This window comes from Magallana gigas, chromosome 2, assembly GCF_963853765.1.
Source record: "Magallana gigas chromosome 2, xbMagGiga1.1, whole genome shotgun sequence".
Taxonomy (NCBI): domain Eukaryota; kingdom Metazoa; phylum Mollusca; class Bivalvia; order Ostreida; family Ostreidae; genus Magallana; species Magallana gigas.
Window position 1 is genome coordinate 3,875,812 of NC_088854.1, and position 23,763 is coordinate 3,899,574.

The window sequence follows — 23,763 nt, forward strand, 5'->3', positions numbered from 1 at the left end:
TTCATAAAACGTGAACTCTGCCACATTTATCTCAAATTTATTCAATGGTCATATAAAATTAAAGTTAGAGTAATCTAATAATGTCATACAATTCTACACTGATGTATGTACAACGTTGCCCACAAAAAAAAAAGAAAAAAGATTTACATCGAATTCTGTAACTTTGATTTTTCCATTTTATCTGCAACTCCTTCAGGACAAAATAGCATTACACCCCTGTCCGTCTTACCGTGCTGTCATCAAGCCCTTTTATTAGCGGTCGGTAATGAGCTAAATGAGCCGCCATTCTCTGTATTCAAGTTAACAACATTAAATTTTGAATTTACCTTTGCAAATTTTGTTTTTATACTGCTACCTCACCCCTGAGAATGTTATCGTCATTTAAATTTTAGACCACGTGGTTTTATTTGACCCTCTTAGTTTCGCAGTAACAATCGTGCTTCGTGTTTATAGTCTATTTTATAGAATCTAGGTACTTGTTGTCAAATATGAATTCTAGACGTTTATTGATTTTAAACTTTATTTTCATTAATTGGTGGATAAAATATGTTCTAGAAATAAATGTGACAATACAAAAATAGGTTTTTTTTTCTGCTGTTGCAACAATTAACATGCGTAGTAGAGATCCCCCCTAGGAATTTATTTTCGATCCGCGCCTGACCTAGTAATAACATCAATAGTGAAAGAGACTACACTATTTTATGCAGAATGTTCCTTGAAAATGGCTCGATATACTAAATTTTTATGCAAAACATTCACCCATTATTTTTTTTAAAAACATAGTATTGCACACCACAAGCATCAAACATGGCTATGATTTTATTTAGCAACCCAATGTTTATATTTTCAACCACTCTACACGTGGTTGAACACGAACGATAACTCTGTTCACTCTGTTCTGAATATCATCGTTAAATTTAAATAACCGCTAGATGGTGAAATAAGACATACATCTTAAAAGATTTTGATGTTTTAACATAAATCAAAGTAGGATTTGATATGAAAAACGACCAGTTCTTGCGTATTTTGAGTATATTATCCGAACACTTATACTTCCGCTCGAAATTTCACAGGAACTGAACAAATCTCGGCGAAGTCTCGTAAACTTTCATTCGAGCACTTCTGGATTTATTACATACTTGGCAACGATAAAGAAAACATTCCGAACACATTTGCAGGGGTGACCAGGTAAATTAAAATTTACAACACGACAGAATACTCGTAAATAAAAGTTGCGAGGAAACACGATCAGACACTATGTTTCTGCTATGAAGCTTACCCAAAGCATAGCATGTAATTAAGTAATCTTTAAAAGTAAATGTGTCAGAAAGTGATTAAAATTGTAAACGTGTCACACACTGTTACACTAACATCTGTATATAGACTTTTAAATCATTCTAATTAAATCTGCATAAATCTTAAGCAACAAAATCGTTTTCATGTTGTAATATCATACAGATATTCTTAGGGCCGAAAGTTTTTTTCTCTTCTGGTATCGATCCTCTTTGTTGTTCGAATCGGGTTATCTTTCTTTGCACATCTAGATGTAATGTAGCTAGACAGAAGCAAAAACAGTCGGTAATTCTTGCGGCAGATGACCGAAAGACAGGATGAGTTACATGTACTTTGGCTTGGCAGTACTAACGTCTAACGAGGGAGTTTTTCAATACTAAGTAAAGATCTAGCGTAGACAGTTAATTAAGGTGGTATGGAACACTTCCATGTTGTGACGTACTGTTTATCAAAAAACAAAAAAACAACCCAATAAAGCCAAGTGTAATTATTGTCCGCTCCGCTCTACATAAACCCTTATGTAGAGGGCAGCGGATCATACACCATTGACTTGGGAAGATGCTATGAGCGTAGCGCAGTGGGTTAGAGGATTTACTACGAATCTGTAAGTCATGGGTTTGAATCCCGCTTGGGGTTTTACAACTTTTACCACTCCAAATATTAAATTAAAATATCAAAAGTTATTCTTTTGTTAAAATTTGTAAAATTTGAAAATTTTAAACATGTGAAAATATTTCAATTATAATGTTACAGTATTTTAATCCAGTCGACACAAATAATGCAAAAGATCAAACATCATGGCATATTTAAGCTGGCACTGTAGTGCCATGTGTTAACTGGTACCCAGTAACGATATTTTTTGAGCAAATGCTACATTTATTGAAACATTTCTGGGCTCGATAAGTTACATATAAATGTTGCATTCACCACTCTTGGGTGTAGATTCTCAGTACAAGATATATGTAACTTTTCAAAGAAATTCGTGAAATCTCCATACAAATTAATATAATTTATTAACAAAGGTACCAAAAAAAAAAAACAACAAAAAGTTACATATTAAACAACAGTGTTAGAGGGGAGATAACTCAAAAGCCTGTCCAGTCGGGTCACTGCTTCCGTCACAAGCTTTTTCATGTCGTCTGGACTTCCGGTGGATGATTCCAACATGTACAGTAATCTATGAAAAATTGCAAGATAAAAATAGTGTTCATTAACTGCCAAAACTATTATAAAAAATAACTTTGTAACAGAATAAATTTCTAACTTGCATATACATGTAATTGATAAAAGGTCAAAGATTTGGAGATCAATTCTGAACAATGACCGATCTTCTCAGTGATGACGTCATATACCCACCTTTTCAGGTAGCTCTGGCTTTCCTGAACTTTAATCCTTATGGTGTTCCAATCTACAAGTAAAACAGACTGTTAGAGCACCAAACAATTGATGGATGTAGATAAGCTTTAAAAGAGCGCAGAATTAACATACATCGTACCTGTTGTAGGTGAGCCGCTGGGGTAAGGTGAGGGAGGGAAGGGTGTGGGGTGAGGGGAAGTCAGGAAATTTATAATGTGTCGGAACTCTTGCTGTTGTCCTGGTGCTGAGGAAAGAAAAAAAATAATAACTGCAAAATATTCACGTGCAAACAACCTTAAACTTTGAAAAATATGATTATTTTCCTGATTTACCATCTTTTTTTGTAACAAAATACGTTTACGTTTTGTTTGTAGTACAAATTTTGTCGGCTACGCTGATGTCATTACGCTTAAACTACCGCCATACCTAGGTACTTGGCAAAGATTGCCTCGACGCTGTTGAGGGGGCTGTTGAAGAGTTTGCGCTCGTAGTCCGCCATGACGTTCATCACCTGCTTAGTGTAGCCGATCAAGGAGTTCATGATGGCGTCATACGGGAAAGTAGTCTCATAGTTGGGCCACTCTTTGCCGTAGAACTCCGAGGCCAACCGAGTCAGCATCCGGAGGCCTACTCTGTGAATGTACCCAGTCTGCTCCATGTCTAGAAAACTGAAATAAAATATTCAAATAGAATGAAGCATTATGCTACTGGTACAGTAAAAGTAAGTTATTCAAAATATTTATATCTACACCCCTGAACTATTGATTCCCCCCATTATTGAACAGTCATATGTACGAGTCAAGAATACCCATTTTTGGTTTCATTAACCACCCAGGCATGGTTCCACTTCATCTTCTCTAGGCTGGTACACTGAATCCCAGGCTGGTTGACCAGGAAGTGACGCATTTCCTCCAGGAAGTTGGGTGCCCACGTGTCTCGTGACCCACCGTGCATGATCATCTCTCTGAAGCGGCGCTCCACGTAGTAATAAAACCTCTCCACCAAGGCGTCAAGCTCTGAAAAGAGTTTGATGTGTTTGAATGAGAGAGAGAGAGAGAGAGAGAGAGAGAGAGAGAGAGAGAGAGAGAGAGAGAGAGAGAGAGATATTTTGTGAAAGGCATGCATAGGGTAGATAAACATAAGTTTTTTTTTGTCTGTAAGTTGAGAAATCCCTGAACCCAGCCCCATGAGCTGTTCAGTTTGTGTAAAGCTGAAAAAAATAATGTAATCTTTAAAAATCGTTCTCTATAATCCTAGTCAGAAGACAAGGGATGCCTGTAAAGTGCGAAACGAAATCGAAGCAAACGAAACGAAACCAATGAAAACAAAACCAAATCAAAAATCGAAACGAAACGAATCCAACGGAACGAAACGAATCAAACACAACTAAAAATTAATTATAACTACATAACAGTGAAAATACATTCATTGAAATGAAATTTTAAAAAATAAACAAAACAGCCTGTTGTTTTTCAGAATGCCGTTGTAAATTCTTAAGCCGCAAAAATGATTTAATAATGTAAATAAATGTTGTACATTCTAATATCTTATGTTTCTAACTGGTTTCATTAAAGGAATAGTCAGACGTCTTGGGAGAGAGAGAGAGAGAGAGAGAGAGAGAGAGAGAGAGAGAGAGAGAGAGAGAGAGAGAGAGAGAGAGAGAGAGAGAGAGAGAGGGATACCCCCAAACTCCATTTTGATTGCAAAATCCATTAGGTCGTTGAAAATCGCGCCCTTGACAGAGTACATTATCATCTGCGATAAATTCTGGGACCTCGGAAACCCCTGTAGACTGGCCATAATGTTTCCAGCCACCGAGTTATTCAGTAACAGCATCTTCATTTCCTGGATGATGGCGTCTGCAACAATAAAAAAATATCATGGACTTCCTTGGTTTTGAAAATTTTCGCTATAATTCATTTAATTCTATATGGCATTCATACAAAAGCGTCATAAAACAAGACTACATGTGCCACGTATTTGACTACTTACAAATGAGGACCTGCTGGTATTTAGCCGTGCCACATCTTAGCCGTGATTCCATGACATCCCGTGTAAATCTTCTGAGCAGGAAAAGAGCTGCGACATCCGGGTCTTTAGCAAAGGACAGGAGTTTGATGGCGGTTCTCAACAAGGGACGAAACTTCTCCGGGTAAACGGTAATAGAATCTAAACAACAAAGAATCACAAGTTTACTCTAAGTTGGAAAAATTCTTGTAGGTAAGGTTGATTAAAGTTAAGTATAATTAGAGAAATAAATGCCCTACCCATCATATCATCTGTTCGTGGGAACTTGACGACGCGCCTCATGAGAAGTTCCGTCAGAATGGGACAATGGAGGTTTGTATCCAAGCTAAAGTTTCCACGGAACGGTCCAACACTGGGTCCAGAGGGAGGTGTCGCTGGGAAGCTACCATTCATGATGTAAGGGTATTGTGTTGACGGGGCGAGTGGAGTGCCGGGGGGTGCGCGAGTAGTATCCGGTCGTGACGACGTACTCCCGGCGGCATTGGTTCCCGGGGAAGGCGTGGGTCCTGGGGAGGGTTTGGGACCCGGGGAGGGTGTAGCGTCAGGAGTTCTGGTGCTGGGCGCCGCTATGTCATTCTGACGCAGAGCCAGGTAACGCTGAATTCTGTCTATCAGCTCATCGTATGGAACGTCTCGGTTCACGTGCGATTTATGGGAAGAGGCACAATCTGAGAGTAAAATTGGTCAAACACAAAGCAAATGCAAAAAGAAATCTGCTATGGAAAGTGCGAAGACATTTTATATTAGTCTCTCATGTTCAAAAATTGTTCACAGTTAATAAAAGTTCTTGCATAAACTTACCCTTAAATATACCGAACACAAGAATTGTGAATACAGCGAACGAGAACATTGCGATGCTCGTGATTCCTGGGATGACCAAGTACTTTGCCCAGCACGGTGTTATATAGGGAATAGAAAGTGTTTGATTGGACATCATGTTCTATTGTTAGATAACAATGGCAATATGTCACGTGACTTTGCGATCCAATCGAACCAATGTCCAGTTTTGGTATTGATAATAAGTACACCAAAACGTGCTCACTGTATAGACGATGTGCATTACATTGCTTAGATTTACTGATATTAAGTTAATGAACCGTATGCTAAAGTCGTATGTATGGGACCCTTGTCATGTGTAATCTCTTTTATTAAAAGAAAACGTGTTTAATTCAGGTAAGGGAACATTGTTTACATCCACTTCCCATTTATCTTTAACCCCGCCCCCTATTTTCAAAAGGCCGTAAAATACTCTCCGGGAGTGACATGTCATGTTTATCGAAGATTTCTTGCAGTAGAAGAAAATGTACCTCATTGCGCTCACGTCCACAAAAATATTGCAATAATCCGAATCACCTTGCCCATAGGAAAATAATTTGTGTTTACCTGGCGTGAGATCACATGACCTTTGATATGTCATGTGATGTGAATTCAAATAAACGTGTTTGATGCGTAAATGCCATATTTCTATAACAGTTTTGTTTTGATTACTGTTTTTGTATGGTTGTATATTGGCAAAATAGTTTATTTACTAATTGCGAGATACATTGCAACTATACGTATATAATTTATTGAAGAGAAATTAGATCAAGTGCGGATCATGAGGAAATAGGAAGAGAGGTCAGGAGATTAGGACCCCGCCCCTTTTTCAGCTTTAGTGTTTTTCCTACTTTCTAAGCTCGACATCCGTGTTTTATAGCTTGTCCGATATAAAAAAAAAATACCTGGTGTTTGACATCTTAATAGCTTATTTTACATTTTACAATAAAACATGTGTCTTTTATTTTTGGAAACTGTCTTTTAACATTCAGTCCTTCAGGCTCCATTTGATTTGATCACGTTTTTACCTGTATTGATATCCACAGAAAAGTCAAAGAATGGAATATTGTTACCAGCATACAGGTGCTACAAATGTATCTCTTTCTTTTGGAGTAAAAACAAAGCAGACTCTTTAAATGAAAAAATAAGGACAATTGTATGATAATTCAAAGGATTTTCCTGGAACGAAGATACAGGAATAAATTACACTAAATTAAATAGGTCTCCATATCCACCGACTGTGTCCAAAAATTGACAACAAAATCTCCTAATGAAAAAAACCCCGTTCTGATGGAATAGATGCTACAGGCGCGTTCCCAAGGTCGAAATCCAATTCAATGATCGAACCTGTAGCTACATCCCTGGAAGAGAGGAATTTGTATGGAGACAAATATATTTGCACATTTGTGATTTTCATCACTGAAAATATATGTATGTCATATCTACGTACCTCAAATGTATTGATTATGTTTTGTTCTTGTTTTTGTTTTTGTTTTTTTACTTCTACAAAGAATTTCAAGAATCTTTTTTCAACCGCAATTCTTTTCATGAGTGTGAAGACAGGAAATATGTTAATAAATGTAGCATTCAAGAAAACAAAAAATGTAGGTGTTAATTAAACATAAAATTCGCTGAAACGTCGGATTAGTCTTTGAAATCGAAAGAAAATTTTCTGAAGTGTAAGTTAATGGAAGATTGATAGCCTCACAAGATATCAACAGGAAACCCGGTCATTGATGTTAAGTGTTACGTGAGTATTGCATAACTCCCACACTGTGTTAATGGTTTCTGGGAGGTATAAATACTAATCACCAAATATTTTGGGGAAAGAGGAGAACTGCTTTAACCAACACAGAATGAAACTTCTGTGTTTTAAACGTGATTTTTAAAGCTAAAGAGTTTTGAAAAATATTAACCAAAATATTGCATTATATTTTTACGATTTCCAAAAAAATAATTCACGTTTCATTTTATTGGATGATATATCAAAATGATCAGCCTACCAATTATAAGATATCATATTATGAACATGGTTTACGTGGTTTTTGGGGAATGCCGACGTTCTATTTACACCCCCCCCCCCCATTCACGAGCCACATTTTTGTGACTAAAGTATGTCGATTTGGGATTTTTTGGCGGAAAAATTACAATAGCAAACCACTTTATTTTTTAACTATAGGTAATTTACACCAACTCTGGTTTATTTGCGATGTTTCAAGAAAATAGACCATCTCGTTCTTTTTAGGGGCCATATCAAAATACAATTTAGGAAATTGTCATTTCCCGCAATTTGAAGCAGATTAAAATACAATAATAGCTTTTTTTAAAAATTGTAACATGTGATTAGTAATATAATTTTCTACCTTTTATATATATATATATATATATATATATATATATATATATATATATATATATATATATATATATATATATATATATGTTATTTTTTATTATTTATTTAATACTTGTGTGGATTAACTTTACTCATTTTGGATTTTATATATATATATATATATATATTTATATATATATATCGAAATTCTACCATCAGTTTTTAGTGGGGCCCATCTCATAAAGTATTTAAAATGCACCAAATTTTGCTATATATTTGAAGCATTAAAAATGTAGATGGGTGTAATGGATTCATTTGAAAATCAAGAAAAATACTTCCGAGGTTAGCATAATTCTGTGTATAGCTTATCAAGGGCTTACGATTTTTACCTTTTTTATGTTATTTCGTTTTTTTTTGTAAGTTGAGAAATCCCTGAACCCAGCCCCATGAGCTGTTCAGTTTGTGTAAAGCTGAAAAAAATAATGTAATCTTTGAAAACCGCTCTCTGTAATCCTGGTCATCTCGCAGATGTAATGTGCGAAACGTAATCGAAGGAAACGAAACGAAACCTATAAAAACAAAACCAAATAAAAAATCGAAACAAAACGAATTCAACGGAACGACACGAATTAAACAAAACTAAAAATCAATTATAACTACATAACAGTAATCACTGAAGTACTGACGGGAGTTGATTTTATCGATTATTATTTATTTTAGAATCAACGATAATGTTATTTTGCATGGCAAGTGGTTTCTTATATGTATTTGATTTACGCACATTTTTTATAATATGAATACTCGGACTCTTCCGAAAAGAATTTCGAGAAAACCCCATATGAATCATGTCGTGTAATATTTCAGATATTATTAATTCCATCAACGTACGTATCAGTAATCGAAATATTTCTGAAAAATTGTATGGATCCAGGCAATATTGAAATCTAGCTTCGTTCAACCAGACGCTCGGCTCTCTCCGTTAATCTCCGACAAGCAAGAGAAATTCTCTGCTTGTCGAAGATTAATGGAAACCACCGATCGTCTGGTTGACGAGAGAGAGAGAGAGAGAGAGAGAGAGAGAGAGAGAGAGAGTTTGTTTTGGTTTTCATTTCGAATTCGTTTCGCACTTAACAGATACCCGAAAACAAGTAAGAGTACACTGATATCTTAAAGTCGGTAGAACAGGCTGCTATACTGTATGCAGCGTCCCCTGCCGTGATAAAGGTCAATGTTCTCATAGATAAGGAGAGAGGTGGACCCTTGTACAAGGAATAACGACCTTGACCTCTATAAACATTTTCAATTTACTTAAATAAATACTATCGATAGAGAACTTAATTCTCCCAATTTTTCCATTTTCTTATTGACACCATTCCATTTTTGGATACTTGCAACAAGAAGTCAATGAGATTAATGATCTTAAAATACTGTGTCTACAGATTTATTAGTTTTCTTTCATCTCTAGGAAACCATCGCAGGCCCCGATGAGAATGTATATCGATTTTGATCCAAATTACTCGTAATTTGGTCTTGTGTTTTGAAGTTTATTTGGTGATAACAAACATTTAAATTAGCAAACATGTGGAAGCAATTTATGGCTTCGTTTGAAAATTAAAAGAAACCCCTTAATTGTTACTCAAAATCCTTGTAGCTGAGATACAGTTGTAAGACAAGAAATCCAAAACCATCGAGTGAATTAATTATTCATATCTTGAAGTGATAAGACAAACCTCCCATGTTTCTACATTGAATTGATATGCCAATGTCATACATGCATATTCGTGTATATATGTGACCAATCGGATAAATCCGCAAAGAAATTTTCATCTTTGCTGAAAAATATTCATTCCATTTCTTGTAATAATAACACCCAGATCGTTTAACATTACTTATTATAAGATCTCGACTATGAAACCAATTACAAATTCTATGTTTAATTACGACAAAAATAATCATAGAATTTTAACAAATATCTTTCCTGTATCAAATTGTATTTGATCTGGTGACATTTCCTCAACTCAACTTATATATTATATGTATAATATAGTAAAAAGGATTTCCCTCCCAAGAAAAAAAAAAAATCTGATTACGCCACATGAATATAGATTCCTGTTACATATACTACCTTATCTATTTCAAGGTATATATGAATTGCTATTAAAACTAGCAATTTAAGACTAAACTTTTTGTACAATTTATGAAATCACATTCAAGAAAATTACAAGGAGTTGTTCTAACTTCAGGGCCAGCTGATCTATACTCCATTCTACATATGGTTATTTCATGTATTCAGTCGAAATATTAAAAATATAGGGCTACTTAAAGATTGGAAAAGATGAAAATTTAATGTCTAACAAAATTCATGTATGATTATTTAATATTTAGTCATGCTCTCAAGAAGCAAGATTTATTTAACCCGTATTTTAAGCGCGATCAAGCAACGGATAAAAAGTTAATGTCGTTTCAGACGAAAAATGCAATATATTTTAATGAACAGTTAATCGATTGGATTGTATCAGAGACATATATACGTTCCTTCTTATATCATCATAGAAGTTTGTGAGTATTAATATATATAAAATAAACAATAAAAAAACGTTTTTGTGTGTGTGTGTGTGTGTGTGTGTGTGTGTGTGTGTGTGTGTGTATATATATATATATATATATATATATATATGTGTCTGTGTGTATTAACCCCGACATGGAAAAGGGTGGGGTTGTTCATACCGAAATGCCTATAGAAGCAGCATTTCTGGTAAAAATGCAAAAGTCTTAGAAGTAAATAGGTTCTTTTTTCTATTGATAAAATGATAAACACATCCATTAATGCATCATATTTCCTGTAAAGTACACAGTAAAATATAAAACATCCAATCAAAAAAGCAAACCCTATTATTATATTACAAATCTGAAAAAGGACGGTTTTGACAGTCTGGAACTCACATTGAAGGAGTTTTCTGTAACAGGGTGTTTGTGTGTATGGATGCTCGAACATTTTATTAACGGAGATAATATAATCCTCTTTTCCTCACGAATCTTACAGATCCTGAGGATGTTATCTGATTCTAAACAATTAAACTTCCCAAGGAACATTGAAACCAATTATTTTGACAACTTATTGAATTCTTAAATAACCTTGCAAAGTCTCTAGAAATGCGATAGCTGGTTGTTTCGACTATAGGCTGTATCGACCAACTGGGGAATTTACCCTTTAATCGAACTGTTCAAAGCAGGGTTTTTTTTCTACATAAAATCAAAGAAGGCAGATCTTAGAAGCTTGATGTATAAATGGGTGCTTTGCTATAGTTAATTAATGCAATAGCATATGTAACATTTAAAATAAAAACAGCACGCCTGTTGCTTACCTTTGAAGAACATGAAATCCTAGTACAAATGAACACTTTCTGCTCGGAAACATTCAGGCTTTACAATTTTTCTTGACTGCACGTTTGATTCAGACCAGGCGGATCTATGGTAGTTATAGTGTGTCTCAAGATATTTCTTTACATCATATTTGGACGATTTGCAATGAAATACCTGTGAAAGAAGTAAAATTGAAACCGATGAAAGGGAAGATATCATTTGGAACTTTTGTGAATCGTGGATATCATGGGACAGAGTAGTATCTTCGCTTTATTTTGCCTAAACAGTATATCCCGAGGAGGACTTTTATAATTGAGTAAACTTCTTTTAATCAATATTTATCTTAAATCTCTAAATGGAGAACCAGCAAATCTAATGGTTCCGTTAAATTGTTACATCAGCAACATGCGTCGAACATTTCTAATGTGAACTTCATAAAAAGGTTGGATGCAAAGTGCACTTTGTACGGAGGCTCAGCACGAGAGCAAACCCAGCGTAAAGTTTGTCATTGCAGCGTAGAGGAGGGCAACTTGCACTGGTGGTTTTTAACTTGTGATATATCTTTTAACAATGAATGACACATCCGAAGAAAGCGTTGATGTGTTGGTCTCTTATGACGATTTCAACTATACCTACAGTTACCAAGACAGCCTGGACTGGCTACCTCTGAATGAACTGGTACCCTGTGTAACATTCTACGTCATCATTGGACTGTTGGGAATTACCGGGAATTCTCTGGTCATTATAGTCATTTTGGCGCTCCCCAGGACGAGGAATATAACTAACCTGTTCCTGTTGAGCCTGGCCTCGGCAGACCTATTGCTCGTACTTGTTTGTGTTCCAATCAAGGTAGATCATTCAACAATTTTTAAATATAATAGTGCCACGTATGATAGTCGAGTAAGTATGAAGAAAGATCGCATAAATACGCATAGTATTACTCCTTTAAAAAAAGTTGCATTTTGATACTTTTATTTAGTTTGAAGATTATTTTCTAAAATTCTATTAATAGTAACTGTTCTAGAAATGTTAATTTTTTTTAAAACAGTGATATCATAAACAAATACCGTTATTTCATTTGAGGCTTTACCAAATGACGGTAAGCTTAGGCGCTCATGGCTATTTCACAGTGAATCTGGGGACTAGTCTTTTTCGCAGTTTGTTCAGTCATTCTGTTTTTCATCGTTTTACAGACTTTTATTCATTATGATTTGACTAATTGATTTCAAACCTTATGTGTAGTTTCCTAATGTTGCCCTTTTTGGATAAAATATGATGTAGTGATGGGAGAAAGCCGCTGGGAAAACGGTAGTTCCTGTTTTTGTTCTGTTTAACCTCTTGTGGATATTATGATATTGGACCATGGCTCAACTCGTTTTACCATGGCGGGCTGTTATACATGTATATATTTAATCCGACGGACGGTAATGGTAAAACCCCTTGTAAAGAATCCTATAGGTACAACGTAAATTAGTTCGAAATGACGTCATTGAATCATTATTCTACTAACGTCTGCGTTAATACGTCACATTCGGGGTGTTCATGGATATTTCTACTCAAAACATTAATATTTTGATGGTTTCTACGCAAAAACCCAGTTTTTAAGATTTGATGCAAAAGCTTTGAATTATCCTTTTTGTATGCATAGGTATATAAGTACTTTAATATATATATAAATATAAAATACTTATAATCAAAGCTTTACCTAACTATTGTCTTTACACGACAGACTACTTTTTAAAGAAAATAATATCAACATTAGGAACAAACGTTTGAAGTTTATGTGATTATTGAAATCTTTTAAATTTGTTAGCAATTTTGCATTGCTTGAGATATTTTTGTTTGTTCAACATTATAAAAAGAAAAGTTTTATTCGGTTTTCTTTATTGTTATTTTTGATATCATTCATGACATAATTTGCAATCGCAATGGAGATCATTTTAATGATGTAATATTACCTAAATCCCGTTGCAATGATGATTGTTTGCCGACATAACGTCTACACACTGGTCTAACATATATTATATTTAAACAAAAATAGTAATATATAGACCAAGGACTCAACCTTGAGATAATCCAGCATTTATATACGTGTATCTACAGAAGATAAAATTGTTTTAACTGTTCACTGTTGCTTAAGTAGCTTATTATCCATTTAGGAATTCGAAGAGATTGTTATTTATTTTGTTAGTCGTAAATCAGAAGCTAAAAAATACAAAGCTTTTTATATAGGTACCAAGCTAATATGTTAAATATTGTTGGAGGATACGAAATTATACATGTATTTTAAAATGATCAGGCCAGTATGTAACTGATACAGCTCATCTGAATCAAAGCTTCTGATAAAATTTTTTTATCAGTAATCTGTCGTTAACTTACTCACATTTCCGACTTCTAGTTTCTCTAGACCTCCATGTACTGAGTTAATTTGTCGACTTCTAGTTTCTCTAGACCTCCATGTACTGAGTTAATTTGTCAGAAACATTATTAGCCATGGTAATGTGGTTTAGAATTTCAAATGAAAGATCCTGTCTATATCTCTTTAAAAGTGAATTAATAAAAATAAAAATAGTTTTTGATAACGTATCTTTACAGTATTTATCTCTTTATTAATACCATGGTTTCCATGCAGAACCTTTAGTCTTATTCACAGAAATTATGTCAAATTAACACTTACCCTTCATGAAAAAAACATAAGTACATTTTAACTTCCCGTATTAGATGCATAAACGCTATCTATCTATTATGATATATTAAAAAGATTAACCACGAAAATGCTTGGTTTTTGTCAATGGCAAACTTTAAAAACTCAATAAAACATTTTATTGATGAATTCGATAGGATTTGGCTCAGTCTGTCGCAAATACAGTCAAGTCATGGAACTCTTGTACACTAAAGATAGTTAGGTTAAGTCAGTCCTAAATACAGTAAAGTCATGGAACTCTTGTACACCAATGGAAGTTAAGTTCCTTCTGTCCGCAATATAGTCAAGCCATGGAACTCTTGTACACCAGTGGTAGATATGATAAGTCAGTCCTAAATACAGTAAAGCCATGGAACTCTTGTACACCAGTGGTAGTTATGTTTAGTCGGTCCTTAATATAGTCAAGCCATGGAACTCCTGTACACCAATGATAGTTAGGATAAGTCTGTCCCAAATACAGTCAAGCCATGGAACTCTTGTACACCAGTGGTAGTTATGTTTAGTCGGTCCTTAATATAGTCAAGCCATGGAACTCCTGTACACCAATGATAGTTAGGATAAGTCTGTCCCAAATACAGTCAAGCCATGGAACTCTTGTACACCAATGGTAGTTATGATAAGTCTGTCCCAAATACAGTCAAGTCATGGAACTATTGTACACCAGTGGTAGTTATGTTTAGTCGGTCCTCAATAAAGTCAAGCCACGGAACTCTTGTACACCAGTGGTAGTTATGATAAGTCTGTCCCAAATACAGTCAAGCCATGGAACTCTTGTACACCAGTGGTAGTTATGATAAGTCTGTCCTAAATCAAGCCATGGAACTCTTGTACACCAGTGGTAGTTATGATAAGTCTGTCCCAAATACAGTCAAGCCATGAAACTCTTGTACACCAGTGGTAGTTATGTTTAGTCGGTCCTCAATACAGTCAAGTCATGGAACTATTGTACACCAGTGGTAGATATGATAAGACTGTCCTAAATACAGTCAAGTCATGGAACTATTGTACACCAGTGGTAGTTATGTTTAGTCGGTCCTCAATACAGTCAAGTCATGGAACTATTGTACACCAGTGGTAGATATGATAAGTCTGTCCTAAATACAGTCAAGTCATGGAACTATTGTACACCAGTGGTAGATATGATAAGTCTGTCCTAAATACAGTCAAGTCATGGAACTATTGTACACCAGTGGTAGTTATGTTTAGTCTGTCCCAAATACAGTCAAGCCATGGAACTAATAGGAGCTATCAGCATTTACAGAATGACAATGAGTAATATCTATCATTATTTTATTATTTTGCATATCTGCATAACAAAAATTAGATAGCGCCTCGTCTCCCCTTAACAATGAAGTGCTATTTCGCTAATTCATGCTGATATGAGGTAGCAAGCATTGCAGAAAAATATGTAATTTTTTTCTACAATTATGATCGCTACCTTCATAGCCTGCATTTATCATCAAAGGGAGCATTTTTATTGTATATATTTATATCTTTCTTTTAAGAAATTAATGAATTGATCAAAAAGAGTAAGACAAAGTAACTAAATTGTTGTTTAGTATATCAGCACTCTAAATGGAAAAAATAGCCAATTATTCTTGAGTATGACGTCATTTCTTACAGTCCGCGGTTTTTTTTAAGTTGCTGAAAGTTTTGATATAAAAAATATACAATGTACAATAAACTGAATAGAACTGGATCGTTTATTAATTACTTAATGGGGAAAAAACTAGATATGTATTTTTTTTTTCATTTATTTAATTTTCTTTCCTTCTTTCGTTTTTATATTTTAATTTTTATATCAACCCTTTAAGGTTTTAATGGTCTAAACCAGGAGAGATTTTTGTACAATATATAAACCAATTTGATAGATCTTCCATTGAAGCTTTGGCTAAGTTCTACGAAAACTCTCTTTCTGTGCTGGAGAGGTTAATGAGTTGGATACTCATTCGCAGCAAACCTAGTACCTATACGACAAGTATGATTTATTTCGGTTGAACTGGGTTAGGGTTAGGGTGAATGGGAATAAATTTATTTTTTTTTGTGGAAGCACCAATAGTTGTTAGGGGCGTGGGTTGAAGGTTTTGATGGGTAATTAGGTCAAATTCTATTGTTCATGCTTTGCACATGAAAGTTTACTTTAACAGGTTATAAATAAATGTCGATTCAGTACCTTATAAATGCTTAATGCGTGGTAAATTATTGACATTGAGCCATTACGACAAATTGATTGTAAGATTGATAACTTTTAGAAGTGTTGTGTGTTTGGTGTTGAAGATTATATTGGAGTGATTTTCTGCAATTCAGTAAACGAAATTGCAATTATTGTTTAGTTGTCTATTGTTATTATGAAGTGCATCTACAACCCACCCCTCAGTTTTATTTAGCTTAAAATGGTTTTAAGAATTGTGAATAGTTATTGTTCGATTCCCCTCGCGTTTTATTTCTGGTTTTAATACACCGGCAATTCGCTGCGTCTCGAGAAATACCGGACGTTGCTATCAATGCAGTGGTTCTGTCCCCACAGCAAGTAAATTATTCTATGGTACATTGATTAACCCTGTTTACATACGTACATGTACAACCTAGGCGTCCTCTGTTTCAGTGCGCCACCTTTTTCTCCTACACGTGGCGGATGGGCGCCTTCCTGTGCATCTTCACCCACTTCACTCAGACCGTCTCCATGGTGTGTTCTGTCATGACCTTGACCGTGATGAGCATAGAGAGGTAAAGGGTACACTCAAGTATAGCGATTTTCACACCTCGCGGCACGGTACCAATGTATGAACAGTACGACAAAATATATATTTAATACTAACAGATAAGTACGACCTATACATAAATAGAAAAGAACCATAAGACTTAAGTGTGAGACAAGGAAACATTGTATTTATGCCTTTTTGATAGGATTTTTATGTCAGTATATCTACTGTACAACCGTTGTGTCGTATACGTTGAAAACACGCAATGTTTGTAGAAATTGAACATAACAAAATAAAAGTACAGAAATATGGTTTAATTGATAAATGGCTAGGAGCAGAAAATAATACATGTAATTTGATTGTGGAAAATAAATGCTTCGATTTTTAACTTTTAATGCGCGCGTGGCCATAAAACATTTAATCTAGCTTTGATCTAGGCTGCCTAATTAAGTTCTGACGAAAATAAATGATAAATTGAATGGAATCTAATTATTAAAAAGACATTTCTACATGTTTAAGAAAAATAATTAAATATTGATTTTAAAATCGTTCCTTTTAAATATCATTTCGTGACGATAGCATAAATGATGTCTTTGAGAAATGTGTAAATTAAATTTCCTTTCAATTTAGTTCAAGCAAACCGACATGTTTATTTTTAATCGCAGGTTCTAGGGTTGTAATACGACACCATTATTTTTTGTGACGTCATGCCTCTCGAGACAGTTACTTCGCATATTAATGAAAATAAAGACTATCTATACCTTAGCCGTATCATGCTTTACCATCTTTCATAAATCAATAACTGCGTGATAAATATGACTTACTGTACTCATGATGACCTACTTTTGCTGCAGGTTTGTGGCCATCGTGTACCCTCTACGTGCACGGTCTGTCTGCACGGTTCGTCACGCTAGAGTTGTCATTGGTGTCATCTGGACACTCTCCTGTGTCCTCAGTGCTCCTGTACTTTACATTCAGGCAAGTTCACTGTTCATTGTTCCTCTTTGTCCGAAACCAGTGAGAGACCAGTTCAATATACACAAGTCCACTTTAGTGGCGTCCATTGCTTTACATATTCCTGCTGCTCGTTTAATGTAAATTTGTTACTTTTAGATTAAAAACTTGCCTTTTTCATTTAATTATTTTGTGTGATGTCGAAATAATTTGTTACATACACCATTTCTATGACATTATGAAAACAAAAATACAACGACAATTTAGAACTGCTTTTACGGACCTGGTATACCTGGTATACATGCATTTGATGAAATAAAGGTTAGCGATCAATGTAACGGGGTCTACCTACTGAGACATCGACTCCTTATCTTTGCCCATTACAAAGTATTGGCAATATTATCAAAGCCCTTATATCTAATTTAAAAAGTCATGTTTATTAAAAAATCTTTTTCAGGACCTAAAAGAAGTGGGGCATCAAATCAAGGCCTACTGGTGTATAAAGACGGCCCAGTCCCCCGTCCACAGCCTGCTGTTTGAGGTCTACATGTTTGTCATCCTGTTCATCGTACCTATTACAATCATGGTGATCTCGTACAGTCGGATATCTCACGAGATTTGGAACGTATCCTCCAGGCGAGCATCGCTGTCAGCGAGAAGGTTGGATTGCACAGCTCGCGTTGAACATGTTTAAAATTAAATTATTTAATTATGCCTCTGTGAATAAAGTAATAATCTTTTTATTTGCCATGTTTTATAAACAATTAACAAGCCGATTCTTTCCTTCGAAATTATTGTAGACCAGAAGAAGTTAGAATAAGGTCAAAACGTTATTCGAAAGAAAATGGCGCCTCGCAAGAACTGATAACGAAAAAGCGAATAAATGACGCTCAGATCATATCTAACGATGCTAAAACAAGAAAACAGGTACGGTCTTATTATCAAAACCGATTTGGTTTGACTTTTCCTATAGCGTCACGATCATTTCTGTCAGCTACGTCATGCATAAATTATACACGCCGCCGGTGTGAAAACTATATGATTGGTTAACTCCTATTTTTAGGCCGAGTTATCAGTATACGCTTATGCAATGCCAGAGCTAAAGGATTTCTCGGAACAGTTTATTTCCCCCCAATATTATTCATTCAAAATCGACTATCCTGTATGTTTAAGGTCTGTGCTAAACTCTCTCTCTCTCTCTCTCTCTCTCTCTCTCTCTGTGTGTAAACGGGCGTTAAACCATAGCCTCAAGCTACGGTCCAGAGTACGGCGTTATAAAAAATATAATATTTAAAAGTTGCATGTGCTAAGCGTTCATTTCATGTAAATACCGTAAATGTATAATGCACAAGTATTACCTACTAACTTGCCAGTCAAAGTGATAGGTATGAATTCCTCGATTTCTACACCTTTCGATCGGCAATCGACAGTCAATAAAAGTATTGAACGATGGTGTGAAAGAACGAGACGGAAGTGGAGAGTGCAAGGAGGTTTGTACATGTGCGTCTTCATTAGGCAAGTGTCCGATTCGTTTCTCTTCTGTTGCCCTATCACTTTCGGTGTAAATATTATACTAAAATATCCACAAACCATTTACTGCAGATTTCTTTATTTTACCTGTCTCTGAACCCCCGATCACCCGCTCCATACATGAACACTGGTTTGTTTACATACATAAAAAATACAGTTCTTGATCCGCTTTCCGAGTACGGTTAAAGGTTGTTTAATAGGGGAAAATTTGGGGTGGGTAAAGCTACAATTATTAACAGTAGTAAACTAAATGAAGAATTATTTAAATGGATTATTTGCACAAAATGTGGTATGGTATGATGTAAATATTTTTAAAAAATAGTGTTATTTTTATACGCGGCAAATTGCCGTAAAGTTTTTTTGTACATGTAAGTATTGTATGCACTGTAGCTTTATATTTTCTAACCCAAAATTTATACACAGAGCTACAGCTATATATGTTATGTACCGTATGTATTGTTTATGGTGGCATAGATCTGCCACCACTTGTCAGATAATTATGTTAACTTCTCATATGATTATGTCGACTTGTCAGATCTTTATGTTGACTTGTCAGATCTTTATGTTGACTTGTCAGAAAATAACCATAGTGACTATAGAGACTCAACATTTTGTTGTCAAAGCGTGTTAGTGCCACTAACTGCCATTTACTTGTCATCATAATACCATATAAGTCGACATAAATATCTGACAAGTTTACATAATCATCTGACAAGTCGACATAAAGATCTGACAAGTTAACATAATTATTTAACAGAAAAAATAATATGGCCACTAGTTTAAAGAAAATTATCATTCATATTGTACGTCGACTTGTCAGATAATGATGTTGTCTTGTCAGATGTTATGTCGTCTTGTCAAATAATTATGTCGACTTGTCAGATATTTATGTCGACTTGTCAAATAATTAAATCGACTTAAAAGATGATTATGTCGACTTGTCAGATCCTTATGTCGATTTGTCAGAAAATATTATTTCAAATGGATGGCACAAATTGGGCGTGGAAAGGTTAAAGTGTTGAATTCTTAACCACGTGAATAAGTGACAAGTCGACTTAAAGAACTGACAAGTGAACATAATTATCTGACAAGTCGACATCAAGATCTGACAAGTCGACATAATTATCTGACAAGTGGTGGCAGATCTATGCCACCATAATTGTTTTATCACAAGTTGTACACTTTCGAAAAATAGCCCAATTTCGACAGTCACGAGTTTTCATTCTCTGATATGTTGTTGTTCTGTCCGTGCATAATTTAGTCTTAGTTAACCAGCAGCCAATCAGCGGTAAGCTGAATCCACCAATAAAAAAATTGTGGTTAGGAAGCGGGTATTGTTTATGTATGACGTAGCTGAAAAAGTTGAACGCGACGCGATCGGAAAAGTCAAACCAAATCGGTTTTAGTAATATATGTGGTACCCATACCGCAATGGACTGCATGCTATGTTACAACGCACTTTGAAAAATAATGCACTTACACAATCTTACAAGTTTGAGACAAAATCAAGGTGCTTTATAAAACGGGGAAATGTTTTCAAAGTGCGTTACCACCATGCTACGGTTGTCATCATGAAATTTTAAGCCAAATATTAAATTTAATATTAAAAAAATAACCAAATGAAGACCTTTTATAACTCACTGAACTCAACTGAGCTTTTCTGATCAAAATTCATCGTTGTTGTCAATTCACATTTTTATCTTCTTTTCCATAACCACTGGGTCAAATTTAATCAAACTGGGCTCGAAATATTCTTTGGGGAAAGGCTTTCAAGTTTGTTTGAACGAGAACCATGTCCACGTTAAATGGGAGATAATTTAGAATTATTGAAAACTTTCGAAGTTTGTCAAATCATGATCCCCAGGGCTAGGGTTGGGCTATTGCAATGGGTGTTCAAAGTTTTTATGGTAATATGCAGAAACAAATCTTTAAAATCGATTTGCCAATAAAGCTGTTACCTGTGTGGAAGCATACTCAAGTAGTGCAGATTCAAGTTTGTTCAAATCATACTCCTTAGGCATAGGGTTGGACCACAATGAAAGTCAAATTTATTTTATATAGGAATACATGTATATAGAGAAAAATCATTTAAAAACATTCTTCTCAAAAGCCATTTGATTAGAAACTCTGTAACTTGTATGGCAGCATCCTCAGGTATGGTGGATTAAATGTTTTTTTTTCAAATCAGGACCCTAGGAGTAGGATGGGGTCACAATGGGGGGGGGGGGGTCGAATTTTTACAGAGAAATATTTAGAGAAAAATCTTTAAAAATCTTCTCGATTAGTCAGAAAACCTGTAACTTGTGTGGAAGCACTCTCAGACGATTTAAATTCAAGTGTGTTAAAATTATGATCGCTGGGATGGGGTGGGGCACGATGGGGGTTGTGTTGGAATTTTTATTGGGAGTTGATTTTAATCAACTCTCCTATGCACTTACTCGGGCAAAACGAAAGTGAATCAGTGTTTGGACCTATGCACAAATCAATTATACCGCTGACAACACTTAATTCTTGAAAATAATCGATAAATCCGATGCTATGTATTCTGAAGCATTGTTTTTCAAGAAAACTTATTTATTAATACCATGAAAATAGTAAGATTTTAAATTGTACAAACAGTTTAGATATTTTTTAAAGTCGTATGTATTCCTACGCTTGAGTTCAATGTAGTCTCGTTCAACCAGACGCTTGGCTTTGCTGGCTCCGTTAATATCCGACAAAACAGAGTCTCTCTTGCTTGTCGGAGACAAACGGAGACAGTCGAGCGTTTGGTTGAACAAGACAAGAGTTCAATCTTGAGGGATCCATACAATTTCTCAGAAATATTTCGATTACTGATACTACTTGCCATGCAAAATCACATATCGTTGATTTTGAATGAATGATAATCGATAAAATCAACTCCCGTCAGTACTTCAGTACTTTGATATTGAAATAAGTAGAAAAAAAACTATTGAATATTTTATTCTCAAAAACAGAAACATTTAAAGGAGCTCAATGATTAACTTAAGAATATGCATAAAAATGTGAAAATCTTTATAAACAAGACATTACATGATACTATGGTAACTTGTCTAGATATTTTGTATTTTAATTCTATAAAGATGATCAGCTAATCTTTTCTGATCTGTTACTGCTATTGTGGCTCAGGTGAGCGATGTGGCTCTTGGGCCTTTTGTTACAATTTTCATTGAACTTAAAAAACAATTTGATGATTGTTATGAATGCGATATTGAACCGTAGGGAACAACCTTTTAAGAATGGGAAACATGCCGATACATTAGTGGTGAAGCGATGAAGTCAGACAGTGTATAAAATGATTTATCATCCGCTCTGTTACTGAGCCAAATGTTGCACCAAGTCTTGTATTTGTTACTCTTACATTTATTTCATGATCATCGTTATATCTCTAGAACTTGTAAAAAGGTTATCGTTACGTAATATTTCTACAAGAATATAATTTGGTCATCAAAACAAATCGTTTTTGATTGTGTTATATTCTATCACAAAGACAAATTGAATCTTTGCGTTTAGGAAAACGATATTTAAACCAAAGATATACGTTAGAGAAATCGTAAGCATTACTGAATACAATTATTCTTCATTTTAAGACCACATAAGGTTCGGGAAATCTTATTTGATCAGGGAATTTGGTTTCAATTATATTCATGGATCACAAAACTGATTTCTTTTTTTGAAACAATTCACAAAATGAAATTAATTTCGAACATCACATCTTGTTCATAGGGTCATTGTTTATGCGTATCCACGAATCAGTGAGCTTTATCAAATTTACCAAAACCGAAAATATGAAGAAACCACAGTATTACATAAGCATGAATAAGAAATCATCGACATATTTCTGTAGTATTTCTTTTCTATTGTGTCCAGGTCATCCTTATGCTGATAGTCATAGTACTATTCTTCTTCTTATGCTGGGGGCCCATACTTCTGAACAACTTATTGGTGGCCTTAAATGTCCTGGATAAACTGAACATAGGCTTCCTGAAGCCGATGAGGATGGCCTTTCACCTCTTGTCCTACTCTAACAGTTGCGTTAACCCCATTGTCTATGGCATCATGTCCCACAACTTTAGAGACCGTTTGCGGAGGACCCTGTCTAGAAGAGCGACCAGGAACCGCAGTCTGACGGCCACAAGTACATTTCAAAGCAGATCGTCTACAATGAGGCGTCGGCAAAATTCAAACTACAGTAAAACACGGTTATAACAAAGCCTCTGGGACGAGCGACTTTGATTCGCTGTAAACGTTATTCGGTATATCCGATAAGTAATAGTACAGTCTTCGCTGTAATCGTGTTTTCGATGTAGCCATGTTACATATATATCATTATGTGACTGTAATGTGACTGGCAACATCCGGGTTTCATCATCTCATGGATTCATACCTCATTCAAAGGAGGTCCACTCTGATTGACTTTTGTGACAAGTTTTAGTAAAGCCCTGACACATTCTGCGGGAGTCATCATTAAACTGTTGTACGCATTCAAATGTCAACGTCTGCGAGCGACCTGATACACGATACGTTGTGTTTGTTCAGAAAATTGACATGCATGCGTATTTTTTTGTAAATGATTTTATTCAATGTGACTTGAGTTAATCAGGTGACATGTTGTTTTGCTATTGGTCATTTTTCGTGAGTCATGCGTTGGTTATAAACGT

At 35.1% G+C, this 23,763-nt stretch overlaps 2 protein-coding genes across 3 annotated transcripts; one reads left to right on the forward strand and one right to left on the reverse strand.

The window, feature by feature from the left end:
* Positions 1 to 2,287: 2,287 nt before the first annotated feature.
* On the reverse strand, positions 2,288 to 5,629 carry LOC105321690 (uncharacterized). Its single transcript, XM_034447070.2, has 9 exons — positions 5,479 to 5,629; positions 4,917 to 5,345; positions 4,642 to 4,818; positions 4,332 to 4,508; positions 3,458 to 3,665; positions 3,076 to 3,317; positions 2,789 to 2,893; positions 2,650 to 2,701; positions 2,288 to 2,470 (listed from the first exon to the last, which is right to left on the reverse strand). Exons 1-9 carry the CDS (start codon positions 5,612 to 5,614, stop codon positions 2,350 to 2,352), a joined length of 1,647 nt encoding a protein of 548 aa, XP_034302961.2. The 5' UTR covers positions 5,615 to 5,629; the 3' UTR covers positions 2,288 to 2,349.
* Positions 4,749 to 23,759, forward strand: LOC105321688 (galanin receptor type 1). Of its 2 annotated transcripts, none has more exons than XM_020064648.3 (6): positions 4,749 to 4,869; positions 16,501 to 16,622; positions 17,452 to 17,575; positions 18,009 to 18,211; positions 18,352 to 18,478; positions 22,973 to 23,759. In XM_020064648.3, exons 2-6 carry the CDS (start codon positions 16,531 to 16,533, stop codon positions 23,309 to 23,311), a joined length of 885 nt encoding a protein of 294 aa, XP_019920207.3. In that variant the 5' UTR covers positions 4,749 to 4,869; positions 16,501 to 16,530; the 3' UTR covers positions 23,312 to 23,759. The 2 variants fall into 2 exon arrangements, with proteins under 2 accessions (XP_019920207.3, XP_065930667.1); XM_066074595.1 differs by lacking the exon at positions 4,749 to 4,869 and adding an exon at positions 10,565 to 12,040 and having other exon boundaries at positions 22,973 to 23,758.
* The last annotated feature ends 4 nt before the right edge of the window (positions 23,760 to 23,763 follow it).